At 40.8% G+C, this 27,080-nt stretch overlaps 4 protein-coding genes across 5 annotated transcripts in view; all 4 read right to left on the bottom strand.

Moving 5' to 3' along the window:
- Positions 1–1,258: 1,258 nt before the first annotated feature.
- On the bottom strand, positions 1,259–5,995 carry LOC113153403 (caveolin-2-like). The gene is made up of 4 exons (XM_026347016.1): positions 5,988–5,995; positions 2,465–2,660; positions 1,695–1,882; positions 1,259–1,448 (listed from the first exon to the last, which is right to left on the bottom strand). The coding sequence occupies exons 1-4, from the start codon at positions 5,993–5,995 to the stop codon at positions 1,259–1,261; spliced, it is 582 nt and encodes a 193-aa protein (XP_026202801.1).
- A 1,123-nt stretch (positions 5,996–7,118) lies between these two features.
- On the bottom strand, positions 7,119–8,399 carry gpr61l (G protein-coupled receptor 61-like). Its single transcript, XM_026349239.1, has one exon. It carries the CDS (start codon positions 8,397–8,399, stop codon positions 7,119–7,121), a length of 1,281 nt encoding a protein of 426 aa, XP_026205024.1.
- A 1,355-nt stretch (positions 8,400–9,754) lies between these two features.
- On the bottom strand, positions 9,755–14,239 carry parp3 (poly (ADP-ribose) polymerase family, member 3). Of its 2 annotated transcripts, none has more exons than XM_026350175.1 (11): positions 14,111–14,239; positions 13,695–13,897; positions 13,479–13,604; positions 13,080–13,259; positions 12,794–12,932; positions 12,242–12,465; positions 11,988–12,143; positions 11,808–11,894; positions 11,549–11,726; positions 11,307–11,450; positions 9,755–11,080 (listed from the first exon to the last, which is right to left on the bottom strand). In XM_026350175.1, exons 2-11 carry the CDS (start codon positions 13,878–13,880, stop codon positions 10,905–10,907), a joined length of 1,596 nt encoding a protein of 531 aa, XP_026205960.1. In that variant the 5' UTR covers positions 13,881–13,897; positions 14,111–14,239; the 3' UTR covers positions 9,755–10,904. The 2 variants fall into 2 exon arrangements, with proteins under 2 accessions (XP_026205960.1, XP_026205961.1); XM_026350176.1 differs by lacking the exon at positions 14,111–14,239 and adding an exon at positions 14,006–14,104.
- A 1,609-nt stretch (positions 14,240–15,848) lies between these two features.
- The window catches only part of grm2a (glutamate receptor, metabotropic 2a), a 28,290-nt gene continuing 17,058 nt past the window's right edge, over positions 15,849–27,080 (bottom strand). Inside the window, exons 3-6 of the mRNA XM_026346856.1 lie at positions 23,226–24,063; positions 20,923–21,986; positions 16,574–16,751; positions 15,849–16,275 (exon numbers count right to left, since the gene is read on the bottom strand). Coding sequence (XP_026202641.1) covers positions 16,202–16,275; positions 16,574–16,751; positions 20,923–21,986; positions 23,226–24,063 — 2,154 coding nt within the window. The 3' untranslated portion in view covers positions 15,849–16,201. The remainder of the gene's footprint in view (positions 16,276–16,573; positions 16,752–20,922; positions 21,987–23,225; positions 24,064–27,080) is intronic.

Below are 27,080 nucleotides of genomic sequence, written 5' to 3'. Positions count from 1 at the left end.
GTGTCTTAAAACTGAACTTTTAAAAAGTAGATATACAGTTCACACTGTACGGTAAATAAAAAGGAATCATGTATCATTTGTTGTAGTGTAATCAACATATTTGCTTTTCTAAAAGCATAAAGTGACCAAGTCATCGCAGTATTTCATAGGTTTAAATGTGCACAAGACAGGTCCTGAGTGTCCTCAGATGTTGCTGATTTTAGCACGGCCCAATACATAAAATTCAATAGTTTCCCAAAATAAAACTCTGATTCAGTCGTGTTTCAACTGCACACTTGTTGCTATCAGTCAACTTTCCATATCAGCATGTTGCATAAACAAACTCATACACAGTGGTGTTGCTAGAATGAGGGGGAAGAGGAGGGGGTCCCCATGAAAAGTGGCACAAGGGCTCATGGCACAGCACCCATGGGATGAGAACAGTGCAGGAAGCGTGACTTTGGAACACAGATTCCTAGTCCCAGTTCCCTAGCGGCAGAGACAGAGGCGAGAAGGGCGGGGTGCCATGGGATCCGAGTTCATGTGATCGGGAGCCAACCCAATTAGAGCAGTATGCTTGGTGTGGCAGTGGAGAGAGTAGAGGCCAGTTAGGCATGGAGGCAGACGGACAAAAATAGCTCAGCATGAGAGTCATGGTGGACATACCTCTGCCTCTATGGGTATCAATGCAATCAACTGAGACTGGATCCCGTCTTTCATTTAATGTAGACAGACACGCGGGGCACTCAGACCTATATTTAGAGTTGTATACAGTAGATTTCAGTGGTTCGAGTGGGTATCAGTAACTGAGGTTAGTTTACAAGTGTAGGTGGCACTTCCTTTGCAGGGAACAGTGCAGTGGTGTGTTACTGATACATATACTATACAAAATATTGCTCATTATTATATTATGCGTTATAAGTTTTTATTTCACATACTAAATCCCGAGAGCAGTGCATTATTACAGGTGTGTATGTAAATAATGTGTTAATATTCAAAGTTATGAAAAAAATGTACAATTATTCATTCACAATTATGTACAATGTTTTTTCAGTATCACCATCATTATAACACGATTAATACAATAACCTCTGCTTTAAAATCAGTTCATGTGTTGATAATGTTGTGATTTAACTGCAGTGATTTTTCATATCACATATTAAACGGCATCTTTGAAGGAAGTGCCTGTTGTGGTGCCATTATCATTTCTTGGTTTTGTAGATCGCTGTTCACATCTACGTCACTATTACAGATATGACAGCTAAGCAATCTTTTACCATTAAATTTCTCTCGAACCAGACAATTCTCTGAATTCATCTTTATCTTTTTCCACATAAATTATGACTGAACTGCAGCATCGTCCAGTGCTGGTAAAGAAGGGGGTGATGAGGATGTTCAGCATGCTGCTCCACACAGTCTGGACCCAGCGCATGTTGATATGAAGGAGCTGCACACAGGGCATAATCAGCCTGGAGAGATACGGAAAAGTGAACAAAACATGAGCTCATCATATCTATAAAAAATAGAAATCCCATTCCTCCCTTACACAACCGAGAAAGATTCACTCTGAGGAGAAACTGTGGCAGAGAAAATAACAAGTCACCATTTCACATTCAAGATTTTACTAGATGATTAATATTTAGCAGGAATAAAAACATTCAGCAGTTCACCCGTTCCTGTAAATCTACCTCAGGTGAGCATAACAGGAGTCCTACCAGATGTGAAGGCAGCTGAGCACAGCCAAGAGGATCCCTGCTGCCAATGAGACCGGCACTGCCAGCAGGAGGGAGATGAAGCGGTAGCACCATAGTCTTGACACCTCAAAGAGGCCGTGACTCCACACCCAGACATTATCAAAGCTCCGTACAGAAGGAGGCTCTGCAATCACATCTTCAAACGTGACCTCGAGACACATACAGACACACTGTGAGTGATTTCTGGAGATTGTTTTTTTCCCATTAGGGACAGTTATTTTTGATTAAATCTTCACATGCAGAATGACGGATGACGGATAAAGGGCATGAATGTTATTTATCACATGGGATCTTAAAGAAATGAACAAACACAGTAGAGTGTGTGTGATTATGTCCACTTGAGGTCAGTATTACATTAAAATTTAACTACCAATCCAATATCAGGTAATGGCCTTGTATTGACTTAAATAAAAAACATGAATCATCACAGTCATAGAGTGAAATATAGAGAATACAGTAATTTTTGCAAACTGCTTTGAAGATGAAGTTTCATATGCATTCATTCATTCATAATGATTGTCTTGAAAAAGGCCAGTGGACCACAGTTATGCATGTAGTTTGGGAGACACTGAAAGAGTTGCGTGCGGAGCTGGTTTGTTTATTTTACCGACCTGTCCCTGTCTCTCAACTGAATTCTTTTTTCATACTCCAGCTTCATGTCTGTGCAGTACAAGCTGTGTTACTGTGTACTTTAAGCTGTTTAAATCCTGTTAACGGGTCACATGATTTACCTTAAGACTCTTGTTGACTCCTTTGGGATCCCTGTCTTGAGTCAGACGCCCTGTGTTATGGTGAGTGGAATCCAGATCTGCAGATTCTACGTCCATTTTCACTTCCATCAGTTTTCCTGCTGATCTCTTGTCTTTTAATCTCTGGTCCTCTATTTCCACTACAGTGCGTTGAGCTGTGTCTCTGCTCGGATGATTGCTGTGGTCATGTCATTGCAAACATGGAGGATGAGCTGGGTGTAGCAGGAGGATGGCTTGCCACTGTGCAGGCTTGTCACTGACACCCAGGTGGAATACATAGTTTGCAGACTGCATTGTGGAGGAATGCTATTACCAGTTTTAACAGACCTGCTTTTCTGTTTTTTCCATGTGACACACAAGGAAAAGCTCATTTAGATCTACTTGAGAAATGACAGGTCACCCTCACTTGACTTCCCCCCTTACTATGGGAGGAGTGGATGATCAATGTGAGTATTTTAGCACTGTCATGATTATACAGTCCTCTCTTCATGAAGGCAGTGTCAGTCCATTAAGATCAGACTGCTCAACTGCTGCTTTGAAAGCTTCCTAGCCAAGAGCCCTCCTCCTAATCCTTCATCCCAACTGGAACGTTTCCCCTTCACTGAAAGACCGAAAAAAATGTGTGATCACAATCCCACTCGTTGTTGTATTTGCACCTTTACTTTACAGTTTTGTGGAACTTCACAACCTAGAGCACAATTCATATCATATAACTACTCTTTACTAGAGACTAGTAACAAATTAAAAACACAGCTTAAAGTGTTTTAAGACAGCAGAACAGAAGCATCAGAGGCCCTCACTGTACAGATCAATCATTCAGGTCGGTTCTTTTGCTATAAGACACACATGCACTTGCCCACTAGTCAACAATATGAATGATTCATCAGACTGCATTACTTTTGCCTTTGGTGTTTCTCCAGTAAACTCTCAAATGTGCTTTCATGGTGGTTAAGAGGGGTTTATACACTGCAGCCATACTATAACATATCTGTCAATTGAACTGTCAATAGATTGTCCTTGCTGGAACAATCTGATCATGTCCTACATGTTTAATCACCTCCTCTAATCACCTGCTGTTTATAGATTCCCCCTGAAAAACATCTGTTGAGGAGTCTTTGCGACTGAGCTCCTGCCATCTGCGCCCCAACAATGAATCGTCTCTGACAGTCACTTAGATCTTTTTGTCTTGCCATCTTGATCCAAAGTCACAATCAGCTAAGCCTGCTCAGCATTTTTACACATGCCACAGACCATGATTGGATGTTAATTGCTCACTTGTACGATGTCGTACATTATGGAAGCGCCTGCATTCATAATTTCTCATTTATTCCGGTTTTTCCTTTAGTTTGTCACCCGTCCCAAATTACAGGCTTTCATGTCTTGATTTCATGTAAACAACTCAAAATACTACTGCTGCTTTCAGGGACACTGCCCTCCTTGTTTTTTAACTACTACTACTGCACCTTCACCAGGGTAAGGCAGAGACACTTCACTACCTAATCCTTTCATCACTTATGTTTGGTGGATGTTTATTGGTAATACACAGATGTCTGATTAATTCTGGATCACTTCATGATTGAATATGTGCTTGTTAAAAAGCCAACATAATTTTAAAACATTGCAATTTGAAAAAAAACAAAACATGGCCACACACTTTGCAGACAGCATCTCACTGTTACCTGAAAATTCAGGCACCTTCTTGTAGGACATGTCCAGAGAGCAGAGGGGGCAATCCAGTGGTATATCACTGGTATATAGCACACTCTGTTGGCCATATTTGTCTTTGCAGTTTATGCACTTGTTCATCATTGATCACATTAACAAATCTGCTGCATTTTCCCATCACTTGTGGTTATTTTTCACCTACAGTTTATACTAAGGCAGTTTTCTTTTTCTCAATTGCAGTGACTGCCGTGCTAGTGAATGTGAGAGAGCCTGATTAGCTGATGATCAATGATGTATGTGGAAACCATGGCGATGAGCCTCAGAGGCTGTGTTATGAATGTGTCTGAGGTCTGCAGCTAATTAAGTTGCATCTCATCAAGCACTATGTCATTATATTAATGACAGAGAAAATCTATATACAACTTTGCGATTTAAAATTCAGAGAATTAAGGCAACACAAATGTAGCTCACTAAAATTAACAACATAATGCAGATTTTTTTCAATTAATACTTATTAAAGGACAAATGTCAGCACCAGTGTTGTACTGTTCGTACCAATGGTTTTTGTAATAAAACAATCCTTTCTATGGTGAAGGAAAATGACATGATATTACTTATAAGATATATGAAACATGTGAATAGTACTGCATATAAAGTAAAACCTGCAGGCACACTTATATTCCACTCCAACATGAAGATCACAAGTTGAGTTATGAGAGTTATGTCAATTACTATAAAAAAAGATTATCCTCCAGTGTTACCTGACCAGCGATTCGAGTCCCCTTTGCTCTTGTCCTTAAACCACTTGACTCATTCCAGGTTCAATAGACATTTACTGACTAGATACAACCTAGGATTTAATGACTTGAGTTTTATTTTCTCAAAAACTGCAAGACACATTGAAGCGTATTTACCACAAAGCATCAGTCCTGTCTGTGTTGGCTTTCATCATTGATTCAACGTGAGGCCTTTGATATAGTTTGAATTCTTTGAAGCTGTTCAGGGAAAAGGATACAACTCTATAGAAAACTATCAGAAATGTTTGGCTCATTAAGCGATGTTTTATTGTTGTTGTTGTTGTTGTTGTTGTGGCCAATGTTGTCTTCTGTGATCCTTATAGTGTTTAAAGCACAGTCAGGGTTTAACCATCTAGAATTACGTTTTTAGACGGTACATGAGACAAAGACAACAAAAACATTAACATTTAGGAAACAGAAAATGAAAGGACAGTAACACCTGTCCATTCAGATGTTTCTTGAACAACATGCGTACGTGTTTTGTGTTTTTAATAATGTAATAAATTGATTCGTGAGGTTCAAGTCTCTACATGAACTTTGGGAACTGTATACATTTTTTACCGTCTGTTGTCCGCAGCTGTCGTGTCCTAAATTCTGACATACTGGATTAACAATGCAGGAATTATTCATCGAACATCCAATTGTGAAAAGAGACTTAAAGAGCAAAGTAGAGGAGAGAGAACAAGGGTTAAAGAAATCAACTTTAAAATACACGTGGCATCCATACATTGTTTTCTGTGTGTGTTTACGTAGCACTTAAATCCTCCCGGTAAGAAAGCCAATGGCACGTTCAGCTCAAAAAAACATTAAATAAACATTCACAGTTACATAAGGATGGTGTATATCACTGTTAGCAACGGCCATATGGCAATATGGTGTTTTCTATATTTGCTGTAACCACACTATTCTGTTTTTTCTGTTCTTTGTGAAAGACAAATACAAACAGCAGAGGCCATAAAATAGCACTTTGTGACCATTCTCAGAACATTATCAATCCCCAGTAATGATTTCCATTGTAAATTCACTCACCGTCTCGGCCTCACCGCGCCATGTCACTATCACAGCAGCTCATATTCAGAGGGAATTCACATGTTAATTTAACTTATAGGCCTTGTGTAATGAGTCTGCATGTGAAAAGAAGGCAGAGAATTAGTTTAGTCCCATCAGGATGTAAAGCTACAGTAAAGCATAGATGCAGTACAAAAGGTCCTCGTTGCTATGTGAGTCACAGGCTCACTCAATTTCCATGACGACAGGGGCCGGTGACATTCACCGTCTATCAGCATATCTGCTGCACACAGGAACTCTGAGGTATTGTCTCTCAGATTCATGGAAGCTGAACACGGCTTGAGTCACACTGTGCTGCTGTTATTCAATTTCTTCCTCAGATGTATTAGATCACAGTTTGGCAGTAGTGACATATCATATTTTACAAAGTTCAACAGAGTCACCAGTATAACACATGCATGGACAGAATATTGTTATTGGTGGGATTACAATGACAGAAGAAACAATTCATGATCATGTGGAATACAAATTGTTCCCAATTAAAGATGATAAATTATTTAACTATCCATATCTTTCTCACTCCAGACTGCACATTTAAATATTTCCACAAACACCGTTAAACTGTGAGCAATTGCAATAAAAAAAGACAACTATTGTTTACAATGGGGGAAATTTACTGAGCCACTATTTCAATATTTCATGTTACAGTACAACAATAGCACCTCAAACTGTGATGAAAAAGCCTACCTGAATTAGCAAAAATTGTACTGGACATTGAAGATGTATTTAAAGGAAGAGGTTCACAATTTCTGAAATGTGTCTTAAAACAAAAATCACATCTACACTATGTAGAGTGACTACACACTGAAAGTGTTCCTTTGTCCATACTGGCCATAAAGATATTTAATTTTAGGTGATTCTTAAATTCAGCTGACAATAATAAAGCTTTAGCTTTTTTCACACAGAATGGTGAATAATCACGAAAGGATCTGTGGCCAGAATGGACAGAAATAACGATCACAGTAAACATAAATAAATACAGTGATTAATCCTCTAACTGTGTATAAATTTGAACCTAGCCAATAAGGAAAAATTATGCACACATATAAAAACCACACAAAGTTTATGTATTAGTACTGTGACCCAAAGCTCATGTTGGTCAGTGTCTACGTGTGTTCCTCAGGTATTTGTCCAGGGATCCTTGTTCCTTTTTCCATAGTGTTTCTGGGACTGGAGTTGGCACAAGTGGAGTGGGTTTCAGCTGCGCTGCTAGTTCTCTGGATGAACTGGAGGAAGTTCTCCTGAAGGGAGCCCTCGTGGCTGGATGCCGCGATTTCCACGGGCTGAGTCAAGCAGCAGCGTCGAAACTTTACCAGCTCCTCTCGGATCTGTCTGTTCAACAGGCCGTAGAAAAATGGATTAACTGCAAAGGAGGAATAAGCGAGCCAGGTGACTGCCTCCTCTAAGTCCCCAGGGCTTTGCATGGAGCCGGTCAGAGACATTTGCAGGTGGAAGATGAAGTAGGGTAACCAACAAACCAAGAACTGTCCCACAATGAATACCAAAGTAAGTGCAGCCTTGCCTCCACCGAAAGCCCTCTCTGGAGACAGTCTCTGGGGCAGAGTGCGAGTCGTGGTGATCATGGTGGTCTGGCTATTGATGGAATCTGAGCGATCCTTGGCAGGGCTCGCATTTGCCCATGCTGACACAGCTGGGACTTGCTGCAGAGCTGCAGAACGAGCTACCTTGTACACAGCACAGTAAACAGCGAAGATAACCACTGCAGGAACCAGGAAACAAACCACACTGAAGAGCACAGCAAACACTCCTCTCAGGCGACTGTGGCTCGCGTGGAGAGAACAGTGAGCTGCAGCAATAGAGCTCTGATGTCCATAAGCTGGCCACCCAAACAGCGTGACCAAAGCCAGGAGAAGTGATTTAACCCAGATTAGGAACATTACACCAATAGCGAGATTGATGGTCATCTTAACTTCATATCTCATTGGGTGCACAATATAAAAGTAACGCTCCACACTAATGGCTGTGATGGTAAGGATGGACAGACAGATGAGGAACACGTTTAGAAAGATGTAAACCTGACACTCCAGAACCGTGAACACCACGGTGCCAAAGAACGGCGAGCTGCATATGATACCTAGAGGCATGAGAAGGATGGCACACAGCAGGTCTACCGCGCAGAGGTGACACACAAAAGCAAACCTCTTCAGGTGAGGCGCACGAGCGATGGCCACCATCACGCCAGTGTTGGCCAACAAAGCAATGAGGTTAAGGGTCACCATGCAGAACAAGCCGAAAAGGTCTTTGATCTGCGACTGGGAGCTGGTGACAACGCCTACATCAGCAGGAACTGTTGGATTGTGTTCCCACGGGGCAGTTGTGAGGTTTGGCACAGAGGCGATCATGAGCCCGGTCCTGTCAGCCATCATGCTTTCACAACATCGATCATTTGTGTCTGGGACGTTTTCATGTCTAGTTGTCCTGTGTTGAAAAGACAAACGGTTTGTAAATGGAAGAAGACAGACAGTCCAGACACTGTTACACAGTGTCAAATGTAAAATTATTGCTCATTAACGTAAAAACAAAAAACTATAATTGTATTTGTACTGTATACATGCTATTGCTTTTATAAATGAATATGGAACAGTATATTTTATGGAGTAAACAGGAACATATACTGCTATTCAACTTATTTGTAGTTACATACACATACAGTATTTGTGGATATAGTGGAAAGTAGTATTAAGGCTGCACTGTTGTTAAAGATTGCAACTACAATGATAATGATCTGGAGAGATTTCGTATTTGGTATAACTGCACACCTGTATATCTGTTTGTTTGCATGTGTTGCACTCTTGACTGTGTAACACATCAACAAAATAAATCATCACCAAAGATAAAAACACACAAATAGCATGAAAAAAAAATACTGAGACGTATACAAGACAACACTGATCATGCATTCTGCATATACTTACCCATGATCCACTCTCGTGTTTGTGTGGTGCAGACCAGACAAAACAAGTTGACCAGGTGTCTGACTTGATAAAGCTTCTGTTGAAATCCCACATACTGTTTGTATTGGCCCGAAACAGGTGGAACCAGGTTAATGTCAGCGTTCCAGTAAGAAATTCACGTCATCAAGTCCAGTTAATTCTCAGTGACTGAGAAATGGTTCTTCTGTAGTGAAACTCCAGCCGTCCAGCCTCATCAAACATGTGTATCTCCAAATGAAGAAGTGCTTATCACAGATTTCATGAATATTATAGATGACCCCTCTTCTCTCTCTCCTCACCCCAACACTCTCATTTCTGTCCTGTGCTGTGTATGGCAGTGACTGTCACACATTGTGTTGTGTGTGATTGAATTTTTTCCCTCTTTCAAATAGACACACACTCCACTGTCCCTCATCAGAGTCCAGTCTTCCCTGGGTCCTAATGGCCACCAGGTTAAAGGAAGAGTCAAATTTAATCTGATCCAGCGAGCACTGTATCATTTAAATATCTGGTATAATTCAACAACACCAGAAGTAACTGTAACTGCAGGAGAATGAAACTGTTTCACTGTTAATGAGTAAATTATCAAATGTAAACACAAAAATAAAACTCAGCACGAAAAAACAAGTACTCTCTTATATAAATATGTATAATTAAAGTTATAAAAGTTCTGTTTCAGGAAAGAAAATGTTAAAAAATACATACAAATTCAATAAAAACATATAAAACTGCTGTTTAAGTCATAAATGAATTCTCACTCCTTGTAGGTCAAAATACACCAGCTTTTTAATGTTGTTGCTGAAGTGAAGCCGATTTACAATATACAGCTGGTTAAACTAATCACAATTAACATATGATTAGCAGTTCTGAACTTCAAAGTGTAATCATTGTAACTGAAATAGAGTAAAAAGTATTTCTATATTTTATTAATGATCCCCAGAACTATCCACATGTGAATAATGCATACAGTGTGCTGGTATAATCTTTTCTGCCTCAGAGAGAAGATTCCTTCCTTCCTCCTTCCTGTTTACATACTTGGCCTGTAAATCTGATTACTATTGTTTTTCATCACAATAATCTACCAGGAAACATTTCTTACATAAAATCCAACAATAGTTTATGGTCCCCTATAATAGTAAGCATCACTCTCAACTTCCGACATTAAAATCATTGCAACAGGTTGGTGGGCACTTCAGTTTATTAACTAACCTGTGGTTTAAGTCTTGTGCAAAAAAGCTGAGGCAATTACATTCATAAAGTAGTCGCTCATTACCGACACTGTATGGCAGCATCTGTGATGAACTTGAAGAACTATTAGTGACTTGACAGTATATTATTTATACTACAGAACCAACGTTCAGAGTCTTTCTCAACAGCAAAACAAAGGAGTAAAATTATAACATTAGTCACATATTGCACTTCTGCCTGTAAACATTTTCGTGCACAAAGTGTCATTTACTTCTTAGGTATACAACAACTGCAAGGGCATGCAGCAAAGTCCTTCTAAATATCCAACTTGTGTATATTTTCATTACTAAAGCAACACAAAGACTAAAAGGTGGGATACTCGCACCATAACTCATAACTGTGTAGCATGTAAATGAAAAACAAACATTTTGGTTTAAATATGCCTGTAGCCTACGATTAGACATTTAAAGTACAAGATATTGCAGGAGTAAATGATTAAAGTACCATGTTTGTCATGGTAAAGGAAAAAGGAAATACATGATGTTGGTATGTATGAGCAGTCTATCAAACTCAGGTCATTTTCAGAGTGCAAAATATAAGGCACAGAGACGTACGAGTCATTTATGCATCGTAGTTGGACCATATGCAAAAAACCTGTAATATTACAGCCAGATTACAAAACAGTATAACCAAGCTTTTCAGGAACTACCTTACGTAGGAGAAAGGAGAAACGTTTTTTGCCTTTACGTTTTAGTATTGCATATTCAGTTCCAGCAGGTAGCGAATGCAACACTGGCTCTCTTTGTAGATGAGATATTCACTGTTGCTGAAGTTGCTTTTCACAAACTGGGGCTGCTGTACGGGACTCCCCTGAGGCACAGCAACCTTCTTGCCTTCCAGGGTGATGAAGATGTCCTTGGCGGGATCTAAAGGCACAGGAGTTGACAACTTTACCCAGCCAGAACTGAGCCAAACAGGATTCGATTGAAATAGCATGGTCTTGAGCGTGAGCTTTGTCTTTCTGTTGAACTTTGCTCAAACAGCTCGAGCTGTTAGACACAAAAGGTGGGGCTATCATGCTAGTTTCTAAGTGATCTTGAGCCAAGAGACCACAGGCTTAACTGTATAAAGAAAACTGCAGAAGTACTGTACCTGGTTCCATACATCCACGTGCTACCACACTGTCATAGCCTGCGGGAGCCTTCGTCAGGGAAGAGTCATCTTTGGTGATGGTATATTCTTTGCCGAGGGCCACCTCATTCAGAAACATCACTCCAGTATTTTTGGAGGGGCGCACTAGAAATATGAGGCATTGATATGTGATATTGTGATCTCACCATATTATCACTAAGTGAAGTATCCTTTTAATCTTCTTTCGGACGGCATAGCCTCACCGTAACATGCAGACTTGCTGTTTTCTGACGCAAAATAGAGTCCACGACCAACACGGCCTCCTGAATGAGGCATTATCCTCAGACCACTCTTCAGGATAGCTGCCACCACTGCTATGTTTGTGCCATGCCACAGCAGGCGACGGTTCTCCAGCACATCATTCTCTCCAAAGCGCTCTCGCTGTAATGTGAAACACGTGTGTTAGCTCAGAGCTCTCGAGCCGTCTGCCTTACATTAAACCAAACGGACTACAGCTCCTACCTCTGTCTCCCGATCAACTTCCCAGACGTTGACAATTTTTGGTTTGTAATAGCTATTTGAAGTCGCAGTCAGGTACTTTTCTATGATCTTAAAATAAAAAGAAAGTTATTATTTGTAGACAAGAGAACAACATGAATGGAAGTCAGTTACTCAGCCTTATAATTACTTCTGAGACAGTACCTTGAATGTCTCTGTCTTCCTGTCCAGTAGAGTTAGCTTGCATTTCAGAGAATTGTAGTCCTGGTCGAGAGGGTGAGGAACTGTCTCTACCATCTCTTCCTGAGCCTTCTCAGTCTCGGACTTCAAAGTCTGAGCAAGCTCAATGTCAGCCAGCACCTTTATAGAACATGTGGAAAAAAAGACAGACTTTAAGTTTGAGAAACATCACGTGACAGCATGTTCCATATGCATCATATGACGTTAAAAGGTCTGACCATAAGCATCTCTTTCTTCTTCTCCACAATCTCTTTGTTGTCGATGATTGGCGGTCTGCTCCGGCCAAAGTTGTGTGGGATTGTGGTGAAGAACTTTGAGGAAAGTTCCTGCAGACGTGCTATTTTGCCTCTTTGGTTCAGGGCTGCCTCGATTTCCTCCAGCACTTCGAAGCCCTTTGCGATCTGCAGTTTACTGAGCTTGCCCAAAGGCATCTTCTTGATGTCTGTGTAACATTGACATGCATGCACAAAGAAATACAAATCACCACCAAACTAGTTATTGTATTAGATTATGTCACTGAGCACACACCTACAATGCTGAGATAAGGAGACAAGTCGTCCAAATGCAGAATTCACCCTTTGATAGTAACAGTGGTCAATCATTTACAGCACAAATCACATATGGTGCTTTTTGATCTCTGCGTTTTCTACATGTCTGAACTATAAAGATCCTTCTCTGATTTTCATGTCTCAGAGACGGCATTTACACAAGCTCGACAGACTACACGAGCCTGTTTGTTTTAGAGAGTTAGTGGACTGAAACACACCCACCTAAGTTCATACACTCCATCGCCTCCTTGAACATGTCGTTGCTGAAAACGAGCTCGATGAGGTTCTTTGTAGCTTTGTCAAGCGTGCAAGGTAGGACATTTTTGTTGACCTTGCCGATGTTGCCATCGACACTGTCCACCTGCATTTTCAGCATTTCACAAAGCCATTAATATTTGCAGCAATGTTTTTGAACAGTTGAAAATACAGTTTATAAAACACCTTCATCAACGTCTTTGATGATATCTGTCATGGATACTGCTCATATTTGTTTCCGAGGTTACATTACCTTGACCTCTGCATCCGCCTCTCCATCCACCTCAATCAGGGTGTACTTTTTACTGTGAGACACAAAGTTCATCCGATCGCTCCACTTGTTTTGCGTCTTGTCCTTAAACTTTTTCTCAAAGTCTTTGACGGCATTTTCGGGTGTATCAAACTCATTAAGTTTGGACTGTCCCACTTCCCCCTGAATTGAAGTTGGAGACGAGACGAGGCAATCAGCAGCTATTTTTGTTTCAGCAGTTATGTTTCTGATACTTTTGTCACGTAAAATAACAATCAACACATTCATTGGCTATTAATGATCTGTTTTAGATTAACAATCCTCTAAGGAGATTAAAGCAGCGTGGGACATGTGAAACACATTTTCATTCCTCTCTAATAATAGGTTACAGATCCGACTTACCACTCTACCCCATCTGTTCCACGTGTAGTATGTGTTGCCTGATTTAATAACCTGAATCACGTAAAACTTATTATTGTTTTGCCCAATGTTTGTCTGATTGAGCATGCAGTCGTAGTCCTCATACACCTGGTGGAGGCAAATACAAAACATTTATTATCATTAATTAATGAATGATAGCATTAATTATGTTGATTAGAAGTAAAGACAGCATCTTACCTCTCCTGAGGCCGCCACTGAGCAGTGCTCGTCCACCTTCCTGCTGCTTTTCACCTGTGGCCCTGCAGCCAGCAGGGCCTCCTTTGCAGAGGTAAACGCATCCTTGGGCTGTGACTCTTCAGGCTCCTCCTTCACTTTCTTGCCACCTGCCTTCACGCCAGAAGCAGCGCGTCTCTTCGGTGCCATGGTGCGGGCCCTGAACTCTGCACAGAGACAAGTCGAGACATATCCTCACTGCCCTGCTAGCCCCCTGCAGCTCTCTCCATCAGAAATGAAGAGCCAGTTCTCCGCCTACACAGACAAACACTTACTGAGAAACAACTACTCTGTACTGTCAAGCACTAGTCGTGGTGCGTTTGTGGTACAGACGCGTTTATGTGGAAGAGCACAGCTTCCCGGATCATCTGGAAACTCACCTTTTTAACTTTGTGGACTGTGCTGAGGCAGAGAGACACAGACAGAGAGAGAGAGAGAGAGAGAGAGAGAGGCTGGACGCAGGTGAGAGAGCGACTTTAGGGAAGTCAACAACCACTTCTCGGTGACGGAGGAAGAGGAGGAGCTGGTGAGCTGAAGAGCTGCGGTGCGTAACAGCTGCACCGCCACCTATCTGCCACTGGTGTGTGTTGTTCTGCTTCTCAAAAAACATTTAGAAAAACAATCCGAGCCGGGCCAAAGGATTAATAGTGACACAGGGTATATATGTATGTATTTATTTATTTATCTTCATTGGAGAAATCAGGTACTTCATGATTATCATTATTTATAAGCTACATTTTGAGCACATATGTAAACTTGAACAATTTACTGTGGTACTTCTACATGTAGGCAAGTATTTTACTAGTAAGTATTTACACTTTTACTTATACTTTACTTGATTATTGAGTATGTACTTCTTCCAGCTCTGGTCGTTACTGATTCTATCTGTCCATAAAGGTAGTGTGTGCTCGATGCCAGATACAAACAACAGGTGAGTTTAAAATCAACTCATTTGAACTTAAATCACCAGTATCTGGGAACTGGCAGTTCAGTATTTTAACATGTTAAGATTCACTTAACTTCAAGTCACTGACTTTGTTTCACAAACCTGATAAAGGCCCACAGGTCCGTCTCCTGCTCTTGAACCCAGACGATGTCCCCGGTCTCACACGTTGTAGTTAATATTGAAAAGTCAGAGTCAGTTCACATGTAAGTGGCACAAATACGCTGAACTCCTCTTCCTCTAACCTCCAAAGACAAGTTGACGTTACTAAGCTCATTATCACAGTTGTTGTCGTACACAATGTACTTATACAACCACACTAGTGTTATGATGGTGTCTCTAATAGTGTCACTGAGGAGACCTAATAAAAAAAACAGTTCTGTGATTAGATGAAACGTTTTGGACACAAGATGGCAGTGTTCAATCACAGACAGTGTGAGTGTCTTTTTCTAAAGCATCTGGTTTGTGAACACGGTGGTACCGACTGCTGTGTGTGTTCCTGACACAGCCTTGGTGCATTTTTTATTCCATATCAACAGATGATGATATTTGTGCTAGTAATTTTTATGCACACAGTGCTTGGTCTTAGCAGATGGTGTAAACTGAGGCTGAAACAAAAAAAAAAAAAAAGAAATATTAGACAGCTCAGATTTCAAATTCAACCAATCCCAATGTAAATTGGACTGATATCATCATATATTTAAACATGCAAGGTATTGCACTTCTTCCACAGAAATTACATCAAAATCTGATGAAGCTTTACTTTCTTTTAGGGCTGTGTCTCAAGGTAGAGCAGGGCATCCAAACAAACATCCATGTGCTAGTTTGCTAGTTTGATCCCTGAGTCCTTTGGCACATGTTGAAGTGTCCTTGAGCAAGACATTATAAATTGTTCATAATGGCCAGTGTCTGTGATCATGACAAAGGAAAGAAGTGAAGCTAATTTATCCTTTTAGAACGCAAAGCACTGTATAGTTTGCAGCAGCAGGGAAGGATGTAAATAATATTTATACTATTTGTGCAGGTAAGACTACAGTATAGGGTTTACTGTCTGTATTTATAGTGTCAAGTTAACGAACTAAGTTACCATCAAGTACAGTATATTACATTACATACATTATCTCCCAAAGATTGTGCAAAGAAAGACTGTAAGTCAATTTGGTATTAATAAAAAACACACTTTATTTACATAAATTACAAGAAAGCACAAACTGGTCCACCAAAATCTACAATAAAAACGTCTTGTATATATTACATTTAACAGATTTACTATAATTTACTCCATTGTTGCAAGTAGATTCTTGAATAAAAACAAGGGCTATATGCGACTTTATTGGCATCTCATTTTAAATTGCTACGAGTCAAAGAACAAAATAAAATAATTGGGACATTGTACTCACAGCACTTTGAGGACAACAAAGTCAGGACAGTCATCTGTGTGACCTGTTTAATATCTGAGACACCTGATTCAGGACTAGTGATTATATAACTCTGTTTACAATGCTTGGCAAAGGAACTCGGACGATCTTCACAAGGACGATGTTGTGGAGTCCACAACCTCTCGCCCATTACACACTGTTGGAACAACGTTGGAGGCTGAAGCTGCAAAACATAACAAAAAAGATCTTTTGGATTACATAAGCAGATGTTATAGATGTAAGTATATAACATATACCATCCATTTCTTTTCCTCTGAGCTCCTACTGTATAAATCCCAGGGGGCATGTGCTTATAGATGAATTAGCAGTATGAGAATCAAGCAATGGATTATATGAAATTAAGTGAAATCTGGTGGTTTGCACTTATGTGAGTGTGTTGGTTCAGATAGTGTGAAAGAAAGGTGGTCCTGAGCGTATAGTGATAATAATAATAAGTTACTTTGATGTATATCAGCTGGTACCTTGAGAGAAACTGGAGCCTGGGCCAGTGGTAACACTGAACCGAGTGGTGGCCACCCTGAGGGTGCAGACATTCTTCTGCGGCTGGAACAGGATGATGTGAACCTTGGGAGCGAAGAGGCAGCCCAGCACCACCGACCCACTCAAACTGACAGAGATACACATGGTGGTGGTCTGCACCTGGAGGAGGAGATAGAGGAGGGACATTTACTATCTGATAGTTGTACTCTTGAATGTTATATACTAATATGCAGCAAAGCACATTTCTATATTGCCAAAAATGTTGATTTGCTACACCCCAGCAAAAGTGCCTATGTTAATTTCACAACAGTGCCAGTGTTAATGTTCACACACAGTCCCAGTGTTAATTAATGTTGATTTTTTTCAGTGACATTTTTTGGTATTAAAAATGTTTATTCAAATGTTCGCTCATCCATAAAGTTGATACGGCTCTGAGGGAAAGGTTCAAAAGTAGCAGAAAGTATTAAATTAACTGATAACGATTGAGAAACTATCACTGTCACTGAGGTGCTGTTTGACAACATTCATTTTAATAAGAAAGGTTCTCCAGAGTCAGACAGGAACAATAAGAGAAATCGTTCATAATAATTCATAATCATTCAGCATTAAAGCTGGGTGCAACAGAGGAGGATGGAGGACATTATAACCTGGGACTGTTAAAGAGCGGTGTTAAGCGATCTGTTATTTTGATTGTCAATCAACTGCTCAACCCTCGCTCCTTTTTCCCTTCACCCTGCCTGCCTCATCTTGCTATGTGTCATCAGTCTGCTACTTCATTTCCAACCCTCTCACAGCCTTCTTTTTGTTTTTCCTGGATAACAGGAGCCCAGCGTCGTGTGGTGTGCGGCAGGTGTGTTTCATTTTCACAAGGCACAGCAGGTGTCTGTCATCACCCTGAATGCTAATGTTGGTATTAAAATGAAGTAGGAGTCAAGTATTGTGTTCTGCAAGAGCACAAATAACATGATAATAGTAAATAAATACTATATATATTGTTAAGTTTGATGAAGATATAACAGGCACAAAGTTAGTTTCCCTATTTATTCACAGGACATTGTTTAATCATCTCATATAATTTATCAGTTCCTTCCTAAGTGCATTCTTCTTACATAATTACTACCTCTACCATCATTTGAAAAGATAAATATTGGGTTATAGAAGGATTAATATTAAGAATATCTATATATAGTGATGTAATTTAGTTTTCTTATTTGATACAGTATATATTTGATATGTATTTCTGTCTGCAACATAGTGGTAACTGACTAAAGCTGATATTATATGATAGAATGTAAAGCCACTGCATTACTCACTCTGTGTATTTCTCTATTTTACCATGTGCAATGAACTCACCACTAAGATACAAATTGTGCCACCTCTGATGAGTTCAGATGCCTGTTTTTAGGACCTGCCATTGCCTTTTTTACTGTATCTGAACTGCATCAGGGTAACATATTGAGACATACAGAGTGAGAATTTATAGATATTAACTGACCAATACCAAAAGTGTGCAGAGGCTAAATGTCCACTACTTAATTCAGAAATACCTTACAATACAACCTCGGACAGTACTGCATAAGAGGTTTTAATAATTCACAAGATGTTGCTTTGGAAGAGCAGAGGACAAGGAATCTGCCTTTGTAGTGATATTTTTCCAGATGTCTTCTGCCCCAGGGCGGAGAACAGGATGTAGAGCATGGCTACTACGATTTCTGCTTGTCTCTGTTCACTGTTGTTTTTACTTTGTTTGGCCTTTGAAGATATTTCATTTCATGAATACAGCACTGCTGCTTCAGGTATAAATAATGTCTGCTGTGCTGTGTTCAGGTAGCTTTGTTCTCCCAGAGAACCTCACAGAGGAGATGAGATTCCTATTTTTATTGGGCTTCTATTGTTCATTGAAATGCTTTATTGGAAGAATCGGTCTAACTAGAAGGACATAGACCTTAATTTGACAAAGCCAATCACTGTATTAATCCATAATGTGCAGTGTGTGATTTGAGAATAGCTCATATATTACCAAAATCATATTGGAGTTAGTTTAATAAGCATTACTTTAAATAACAATATCAAAATTCCTACTATAACAATGCCCAATGGCTTCATTAGGTGATCTAGAGAGAGTCATTCTTGAATCATATTTCTTCCACTAAAACTGCATTGCAGGGTTTTATTCCTGTATTTCCTCAAAGGAAAAAAAGTGTTTTCATACAAGTGGTGTGACTTTTGACTGCAGGGGCTGTTTAATCAGTTGTGTTTACTGCTGAGATGAGATGACCAGCACTGGCTTATGAGGAGAGCCTGGTCCCTCAGGGTGTGGAGAACATCGTCAATATTTCATGTGATAATCAAATGCGTTATTCATGGCTCAGTAGACTGTATTTAGTTCGTTTTAACATTTCATGATACACCACAGTCAAATTTGTATTTGTTATTCAGTTGTAGATTTGCATCAGGCTGTGAATACAATTCAAGAAGTGGTGTAAAACTACGAGAACAGTAGTAATGTGTCTCTGCTTGTGAAAAACTAGAGCCACTGTGCCAACTCGGTTGCTTCAGTAATTCTGTAATCATTTAAAGGGGAGTTTTATATCTAGCTGATGAGTGCGCTCTGGCTGTGAATTGTTCATGTTGGCTGGAGGGCCTGGAGGAAGGGTTCCTCTGAGCCACACTGTAGTCCCAGGACAGAGTGCACAGCTGGGACTCAACATCCCAGTCTTTCACACTCCATTCCACACAGCTACACACAGGGACACACAGGGACGTTCAGTTCCCTTTCAGCCCTCATGGTCTTGCCTGCCTTTTCCATGTTTCTGCAGAGACCCCTGTGTCAGGGGATTCCTCTGTCTATTTCTCCCTTCTGTTTCCCTGCACGCTGTTTAGATCCCAGACAGAAAAAAACATGACTCAGGTCAACCTTTTACTCTGATGTTCTGTTCAGTTCTGTATATATTTAGTTTTTTGTGTCTACAGATGACCATCAGCGTCCCATATACACTTCCCATCCAAAGAAAAGTCACACACTCTAATATTTCGTTGGACCGCCTGTAGCATTGATTACGGCACACATTCACTGTGGCATCATTTTAAAAAGCTTCTGCAATGTCACAACATTTATTCTCATCCAGAGTTGCATAAATGTTTCGCCAAGATCTTGTACTGATGATGGTTGATGAGTCGAACCGCTGCGCAAAGTCTTCTCCAGCAGATACCAAAGATTCTCAAGGTCTGCACTCTGTGGTGGCCAATCCATGTGTGAAAATGATGTGTCATACTCCCTGAACCACTCTTTCATAATTTGAGCCACATGAATTCGGACATTGTCATCTTGGAATATGCCCGTACCATCAGGGAAGAAAAAAATCCATTGATGGTCATTCAGTATATTCAGGTAGTCAGCTGACCTCATTCTTTTGGGCACATTATGCTGAACCTAGACCAGACCAACTGCAGCAACCCCAGATCATAGCACTGCCCCCACAGGCTTGTACATTAGGCACTAGGCGTGATAGGTGCATCACTTCACCCTCCTCTCATTTTACCCTGGTGCTCCCATCACTCTGGAATAAATCTGGACTCATCATCTTAACCCAGTTTTAGTAGTTTCATCAATCTCCTAAGATGTTTTCTTTGGTTGATTCATTCCAATAATTTGACTCTTCTGAAACAGAGTAACATCTTTTCCACGACAACCATCTTTTCTGATGTAGTTGTTTAAGTAATAACAGGCTATTCACTGCATCAGTTAAGGTTAAATAACTTGTTGCCAGATGCAAAAGAATCATCCATTCAGTAATTTTACCTTTTACCTATTTGCTTAATTAAATCCAGGTTGTGGCTTTTTTCGGGACCGGCAGTGTATTTGTGTTCTTTAACTGGGATTTTTGGAAGAGCAGATTTGAAATCCAATATATTAAAATGTAGTTTCATTTCATTCATATTTAAATAAATAAGGCAGTCACAGTTCATTATAGCTAAGTCAAAGCTATTTTGCATAACATATGATAATCTTGAGAATGCAGCTAATTATGAGGAATTACAGAAAGGCAGTAATAAAAGAATATACGTATATTCCAAAGAGCCACCGGCAACACAGACACAGCTGACTGCTGAATCAATACTAACTGGCATTAGTTTGTGATTTCATGCATATAATATCCAAATTCAACCCCAGAAGAAGTCATTATGTGCAACAACGTATTCTGCCCAGACTGAGAACCTAAAGCCATCTGAACAAATAATTTCATATGAATCACTACCACAGCACGTGTCATTTCCAAACGTGAGGTGATGTGTACTCATGAATCAGGTATAACCCAAATTAACTTACCCTGTAGTCACTGGCAGTAACGTAGAAAATGGGCTGGAAAGCCAGCCAGATGATGCAGGTGGTGTACATTGTGAACCCAATGAACTTGGCCTCGTTGAAGTTTTCTGGACATTTGCGGGTCTTGAAGGCGTAGACCGTGCAGAGAATAATGAGGACGCAGTTGTAGGTGAGTGACAACAGCATGCTGGAGTCCTTGCTGTTACACTTAAGAGTGACCACATCTCTTCTCTCTGGGCTCACTTCCTTTCTCACCCCAGGCGCCTCCACCAGCATCCAGACCACCACAACTACCAGCTGACAGGAGATCAGAGCACCACAGATGGCAACCTGGGAGGCTGGACTGATAAACCGAGGACGCTGGGCTCCGTCTTTCACCCCACTGAAGATCCGAGCGATGCGATTGGTCTTGGTTAAGAGGGCTGAGTAGCACACAGCAAAAGAGGTGCCTAAGCCTAGCCGACGCAGTGTACACACTGCTGTGGAAGGTTTGGCAATGTAGATGAAGGTCATGCTATAACACATCAGCACTCCCAGCAGAAGGATGTAGGAGAGCTCACGTCCACTGGCTTTCACCACTGGTGTCTCGTTGTGTTTAAGGAAGAGGCCGATGACGAAGAGAGTAGACATTATCCCTAGACAGGAAATGGTGACAGGTCCTATGGCCCAGGCATCTTCCCAGCGGATGTACTCCTCAGGCAGGTCATAACAGCCTGTAAGGTTGGCGAGGGGCCACTGTCCAAAGCTGCAGTCAGCACAGGTGAACTCATCCTGCAAGTACTGGTAAGACTGACAGGGGATACAGATCCAGCAGCACACATCTCCAGGCTGCATACTCTTCACCTCATTCTTCTTGCAGGGGTCACTACACTGGGATGTGGGGGCAACCTGGCCAGCCCAGGGGATTAGACTAGTGTTCAGGGTAAGGCCCTGAGCCCAGTAGCCAACATTACGGTAGACATAGCGTCCATCCTCTTTGTGATAGTGGAAAATGTTGTAACGTCCGAGGCTGTCTCCAAAGGCATCAAAGCGAACTACATTCTCTGTGTCTGGTGGACGAAAGGGTGCTAAGGGTGAAAAAGAAGAAGGGGAGTGTAATAAGTAATGGTATCTAAAAAGGATGTCATTGTATAAGAACTTCAATATATATGTCTATTATATCAAATGGTATAGTATTTCTGTACATTGAAGGATAAGACAACACGGATAATTCACTAAGGTGGACAGACTTATCTATTATTTGTGATGTGTAGATGCAAATGCTGTTTTATGTTCTGTGCAGCTGGTTTGTGCAGACTAGCAGGAAACACATATTCTCTCTGCATGAAGAGAAGAAGTGATGGCTCAGTGTATACGCAGAGTTCAAACGGAAGAACCTTCGCACGTAAGTCAAGATTCTTGAAAACAAGGAAACTCCAAGCATGAGGGTGTGGAAACAGTTTCATCAGCAACTGCAGTGTATAAACATGTAGACTTATATCCACTACTTTCACATTTTATGTGAATTGGTACAGTGATAAAAATTGATATAACCCAGTTTGGCAGCATACAGTACATGCAGAGTGCACTTTGGGAGATTAAATGATAATGAAGCACAGCAAAGGTTCAATCAGGAAGACACAATGCCATGTTCACTCTCTCTCTCTTTCACCCTGTCTTGCCTGTCTCTCTTTCCCTTTCCTCTTTAAACTGTATCAGCTGACTGTAGGCGCTTCACTTCTGTTAGACCGTTTCTGCCACAGTCTCTGCGGGTCAATCATCTCATAGCTGTCAAACTTAAATAGGTTCCTCTCTCTGCTACTGTCAGCTGTCATTTTAGTGTCAGTGCGATGCAACCCTCCTCCACCCCATTCACAACCCGGTTTTATCAGATCAGCATTCCTTGGATCCTTCACCATGCTCACGAGTCTCCTGTTCCGTCTACATGTAAAGCCATCATGTCTCCATCACCTTCACTCGAGTCCTTCACCAGACTCCTGCTTCACTCACATCTACTCCATCCCCATCTTCAACCTTCACTATTCACTAGCACCACCATTGTCTAGACCCCATCAGGGTATAATCCTATACACATACCCTGTCATTTAACAAAGCCAGGATTGTGTCTAATTGGCAGAGACTATGTTATCAAAAGAGTCCTCTGAAAATTTGGCAGTAAAATACATTTACACGCTTCTGAACATCTGCCTTTATGTGTCTCTCCTGACTGAACAGAGACTAGTATGGGCATTTACATGTATACAGGTGAGGGATTAAAATTTTACATCATGAGAATTCAACACAAAATAAGTCATGATTTCACTCACCGTCAAATTTGACCTTGAGAATGTAGTCCCTGTAAAACTTTCTGCCATTGCCAGGTTTTAGGGCATCACACACCTTGGTGGAGTTGGGGCATAAGGCCTGCCTCATGTTATGTAATGCTGTAGCCATTGCATAGACAGCATTCACTACAAACATGATCTTAGATTCAGGTTGAAACGGGACCTCACGGAGTGAGTGCTTCCCACAGCTCAGGTCATGGAGGCTGCACTGGAACTGGTTTTCCCAAAACTCTCGGAACCAGGGATTCCTAGTGTTGTTGTATGGGTGCAAGGCCGTGAAGTAGTCGTTAAACTGGGGTATTTCATAAGAGGCCAGTTCAATAGTGAATGCTCCATCTGCAACAGCCTCACTTCCCCTCACCACACTCTCCTGCGCGCCCCATCCATCACTGGCCACCCAGGTGAAGGTGACGTTCATGCGGTTGGCTGCCACCAGCAACTCACGGGCGTCTTCGCTGCGTGTGAACAGGATGACCACCTTGGCATTGGACTTCTGCTGCAGGGAGCGGATCACGTTCTCGTAACTCCAGCGACTCATGGAGCGGCTCACCTTGGCTGAAGTGGCAATGCAGATCTGGCGGGCACGAGCCTCCTGCTGGAAGGCATCAATCCCGGTCTCACCGTAGTCCCCTTCTGATGCAACTGTGGATACGTACGTCCAGTTGAAGTAACGCAGGATCTCTGCCATGGCCTTAGCCTGGTAGAAGTCGGGGGGCACAGTGCGGGCAAAGTAGTCGTAGCGGGTCTTATCGCTGAGCTTGGCACTGGTGGAAGCATAGCTGATCTGAGGGATCTGGAAGAGCCGCAGCAGGTTCGCAACCTGGTAAAAAGGGACAGTGCACCACATCAATAAAGGTAGTTTTTCAAATGAGTCTTCACACAACATCAATAAACCATGCCTTCATTACAGTAAATACACAAACTACTGTATATAAGTAAAACTGGGAATGAACTTGTTACAGCTCACACAGAAAACATGTACCTGCAAACTGTGGGAATTGTTGTAATAGCTCATCATTGAATAAATCAATGAAATTGGGTACATTACATAGTGTATTCTTCCCCTGCAGATGCAATTAGTCTCACCCCATTCAGACTCTCATTTCTGGATCCCTGCTGGGCCTTTCACAACTTAATTCTCCTGCTGACTGAGTGGCGAGACAGTGTATTTAACAGCTGGATTGCCCTTTTTTCCGCCTTACTTTTTCTGAATTCTAGTGCTGTCAACAAAACTAAGCAAAAAATATGTACACTCAGGACTCAGTGATTTTAGGTGTTAGTCACAGTGGATAGAATTTCCTGTACCACAAAATGAACACATTTTCTGAAAGTTCTTGGTCTCCTTTGGAGAGAAGCAGACAGAGAGAGGTTGAGGGCAGGTACTGGGAAGTGGAAAGGGGTAAAAGTATCAAAGAATCTTCAGACTTTGCGTTTTCTGTGTAATAGGAATTGTCAGTGTCGTGACACCACACATGGTGTGCTGAAGGAGCTGCTGACTAGCTCTTGCTTCAGGCATTTCTGTGGAAGCCTAAGGGGAGCCAGTCTGATCAGTCAAGAACAGTGCCAGCCTAAATCTGGTTGACTTTAATGTTGGCTCTCACACCAGCACTGTCATTGCACAACATCTTGAATGCCAATAAGTAACTCCCAAGGAAGTCACAGAGAAAATTCCTGTAAAATGCATCCACTCTAAGTTAAATTTATTAGTCATAAATTGTCATATTGTACCGGAGTTTGCACATTAATAATCCTGAACAGTATAATTTCACAGGTGAAACATTCATTTTATATAAGACAGTTCTACTATAGCTCAGTCTTTTGCCAAATGCCTTTACAGTTAAGTATAGCCCTACATTAAACATATTGTACATTATTAGACATTCTCATATAAAGGATTCCGCCGCCACTTTAAAAAACACCTTAGAAGTCGATATACAGTATATCTGACACAAACCAAATACACCATTACATAAGAAAATGCGATCAACAGACGCATCATTGATTCGAATGTATTCTCACTGAAAAACAGGGCGGTACACTGAGACATTACAGTAATTCTAGTGTGATGTGCCTCTGAGGATTTTAATAATGGGATCTTTGTTATTCAGCAGGATCAGAGAGATGAATGTTAAATGAGCCAATGGCAGTTATTTCCAGGCCGCTAGATTTATTGGAATTAATGAGAGAATATCTCACACAAAAATTGAATGCAACAACACAATCAGGAGCAACTGGACTTGATTTATTTTTGCCAACAACCAAACAATGTCATAAAGTAGCACCGGTGTCCTAATGGGCTAATTTGACACGACTGTTTTTAAAATCTAGATAATTAAACTACGTGACGTCAAATCAGTTCAAAGGTTCAAATGGCTTCCCCTGAAAGCTCGGTCAGCTGGAGAGAGCCTGATGATAGAGACAGGTTAAAAAATCACCTTGCTATGTAAAATTGTCTTTCTCCTTAAACTGCTTTGACAGCCCTTCTCAACATGTGGCATAACAGCTGGCAGCTGTTGGGTTGATCCCTTAGGAAGAAATCAAAGTACGATCTAAAGTGGCAAGTGACACATAAGCACTAATTAATCATTTTCGCATCCTTCAGTTCTTTATTAAAACAGCTAAACAACTATCGAATAGTATTTCCATCATAATTATTTTTAAATTCTTCTCATAAGACCATCTGATTCTTGGATAGAACAGTGTGAACTGTTTATGATCCTACAAATAAATCACATTACAAAGCATTAAAAAACTATCAAAAAACTTCAGTTCACAACATTAGGATATTGCTGCTCCATCAGTGCTCTCCATACATGAACAATAGGGCATCCTAATAATCCGACAATGTTTCAAATTCCGGCCTCAGTAGAAAACATAGATGCACTAATAGCGTTGTTGTAAGCATAGATAATTCAAAGCTTTTTGAACATGCTTAAGGATGATTAGTTAGTTAGGTGCTGCTGACTGAACACTAAGAGGTTATAAATAAGTTAATAACTACTAATGCTGTGATAGCCTTTTTTTGTTCACTTTGAGTAGTGAGGACACGTTCTGGCTTCCCTTGGTGCGTCTTAACACAAAGGCAGTCGGAAAGGCTAAGAGGACTCCTGCAGGGAAGATACATAAGGTTCTCGTGGGATTTGAATTCAGGCCAGAAAGACTACATAAAGTTGTTAATCTGAGGGTCGAAACCATCTCTGGGCACCATCACAGTCTTTCTAAGAAGACCCAGATGCACATTACAGCTTTTCTCCATAGCTTCGACTCCACTTTCAAAAGGTTCTCCACAATATTTTGTTATTCTCTGCGACATAACAGCTTTTCTCGTTCTTTTCCTACAAATAACAATTACTTCACACCACTGTTCACATCATCACATAAACATTAGTGCATGCGAAATATGTCCAACTTCAACTGTGCCGCATTCAACATGCATTGATACTTCACTTATTCACACCTTTTCACTTTTTACTGCATTGTAATTTCATTTTGTAATGGTAAAATGGCTTTTTTACACATGAATCTGCACACAGTATAACCTACAATTCTGAAAACCTGTTTTGACAACCTTGACTTACACAGTGCTGATGAAATGTTTAATTTTGACAGGACTGACATATCCATTGACTGAAGAATTTGCTTTTGAAACACACTGTAAGCTAAAGGTTTGGGGTGAAGTTTATTCTTTTGCTGATGAACTATGGTGTTGTAAACTGTTGACAAATGCATGTGAACATCTGAGATAGTAATGGTTCAATAATTTAGTCAAAGCTATTGAAAACATCTGCAGCTCGTCTGAAGATGAAAGTTTAGTTTCTTCATACAAATGAAAAAGAG

The sequence above is a fragment of the Anabas testudineus genome, chromosome 5 (assembly GCF_900324465.2).
Source record: "Anabas testudineus chromosome 5, fAnaTes1.2, whole genome shotgun sequence".
Lineage (NCBI taxonomy): Eukaryota > Metazoa > Chordata > Actinopteri > Anabantiformes > Anabantidae > Anabas > Anabas testudineus.
The sequence above is the reverse complement of the archived record's forward strand: the minus strand, read 5'-3'. Positions and strand labels throughout refer to the sequence as shown.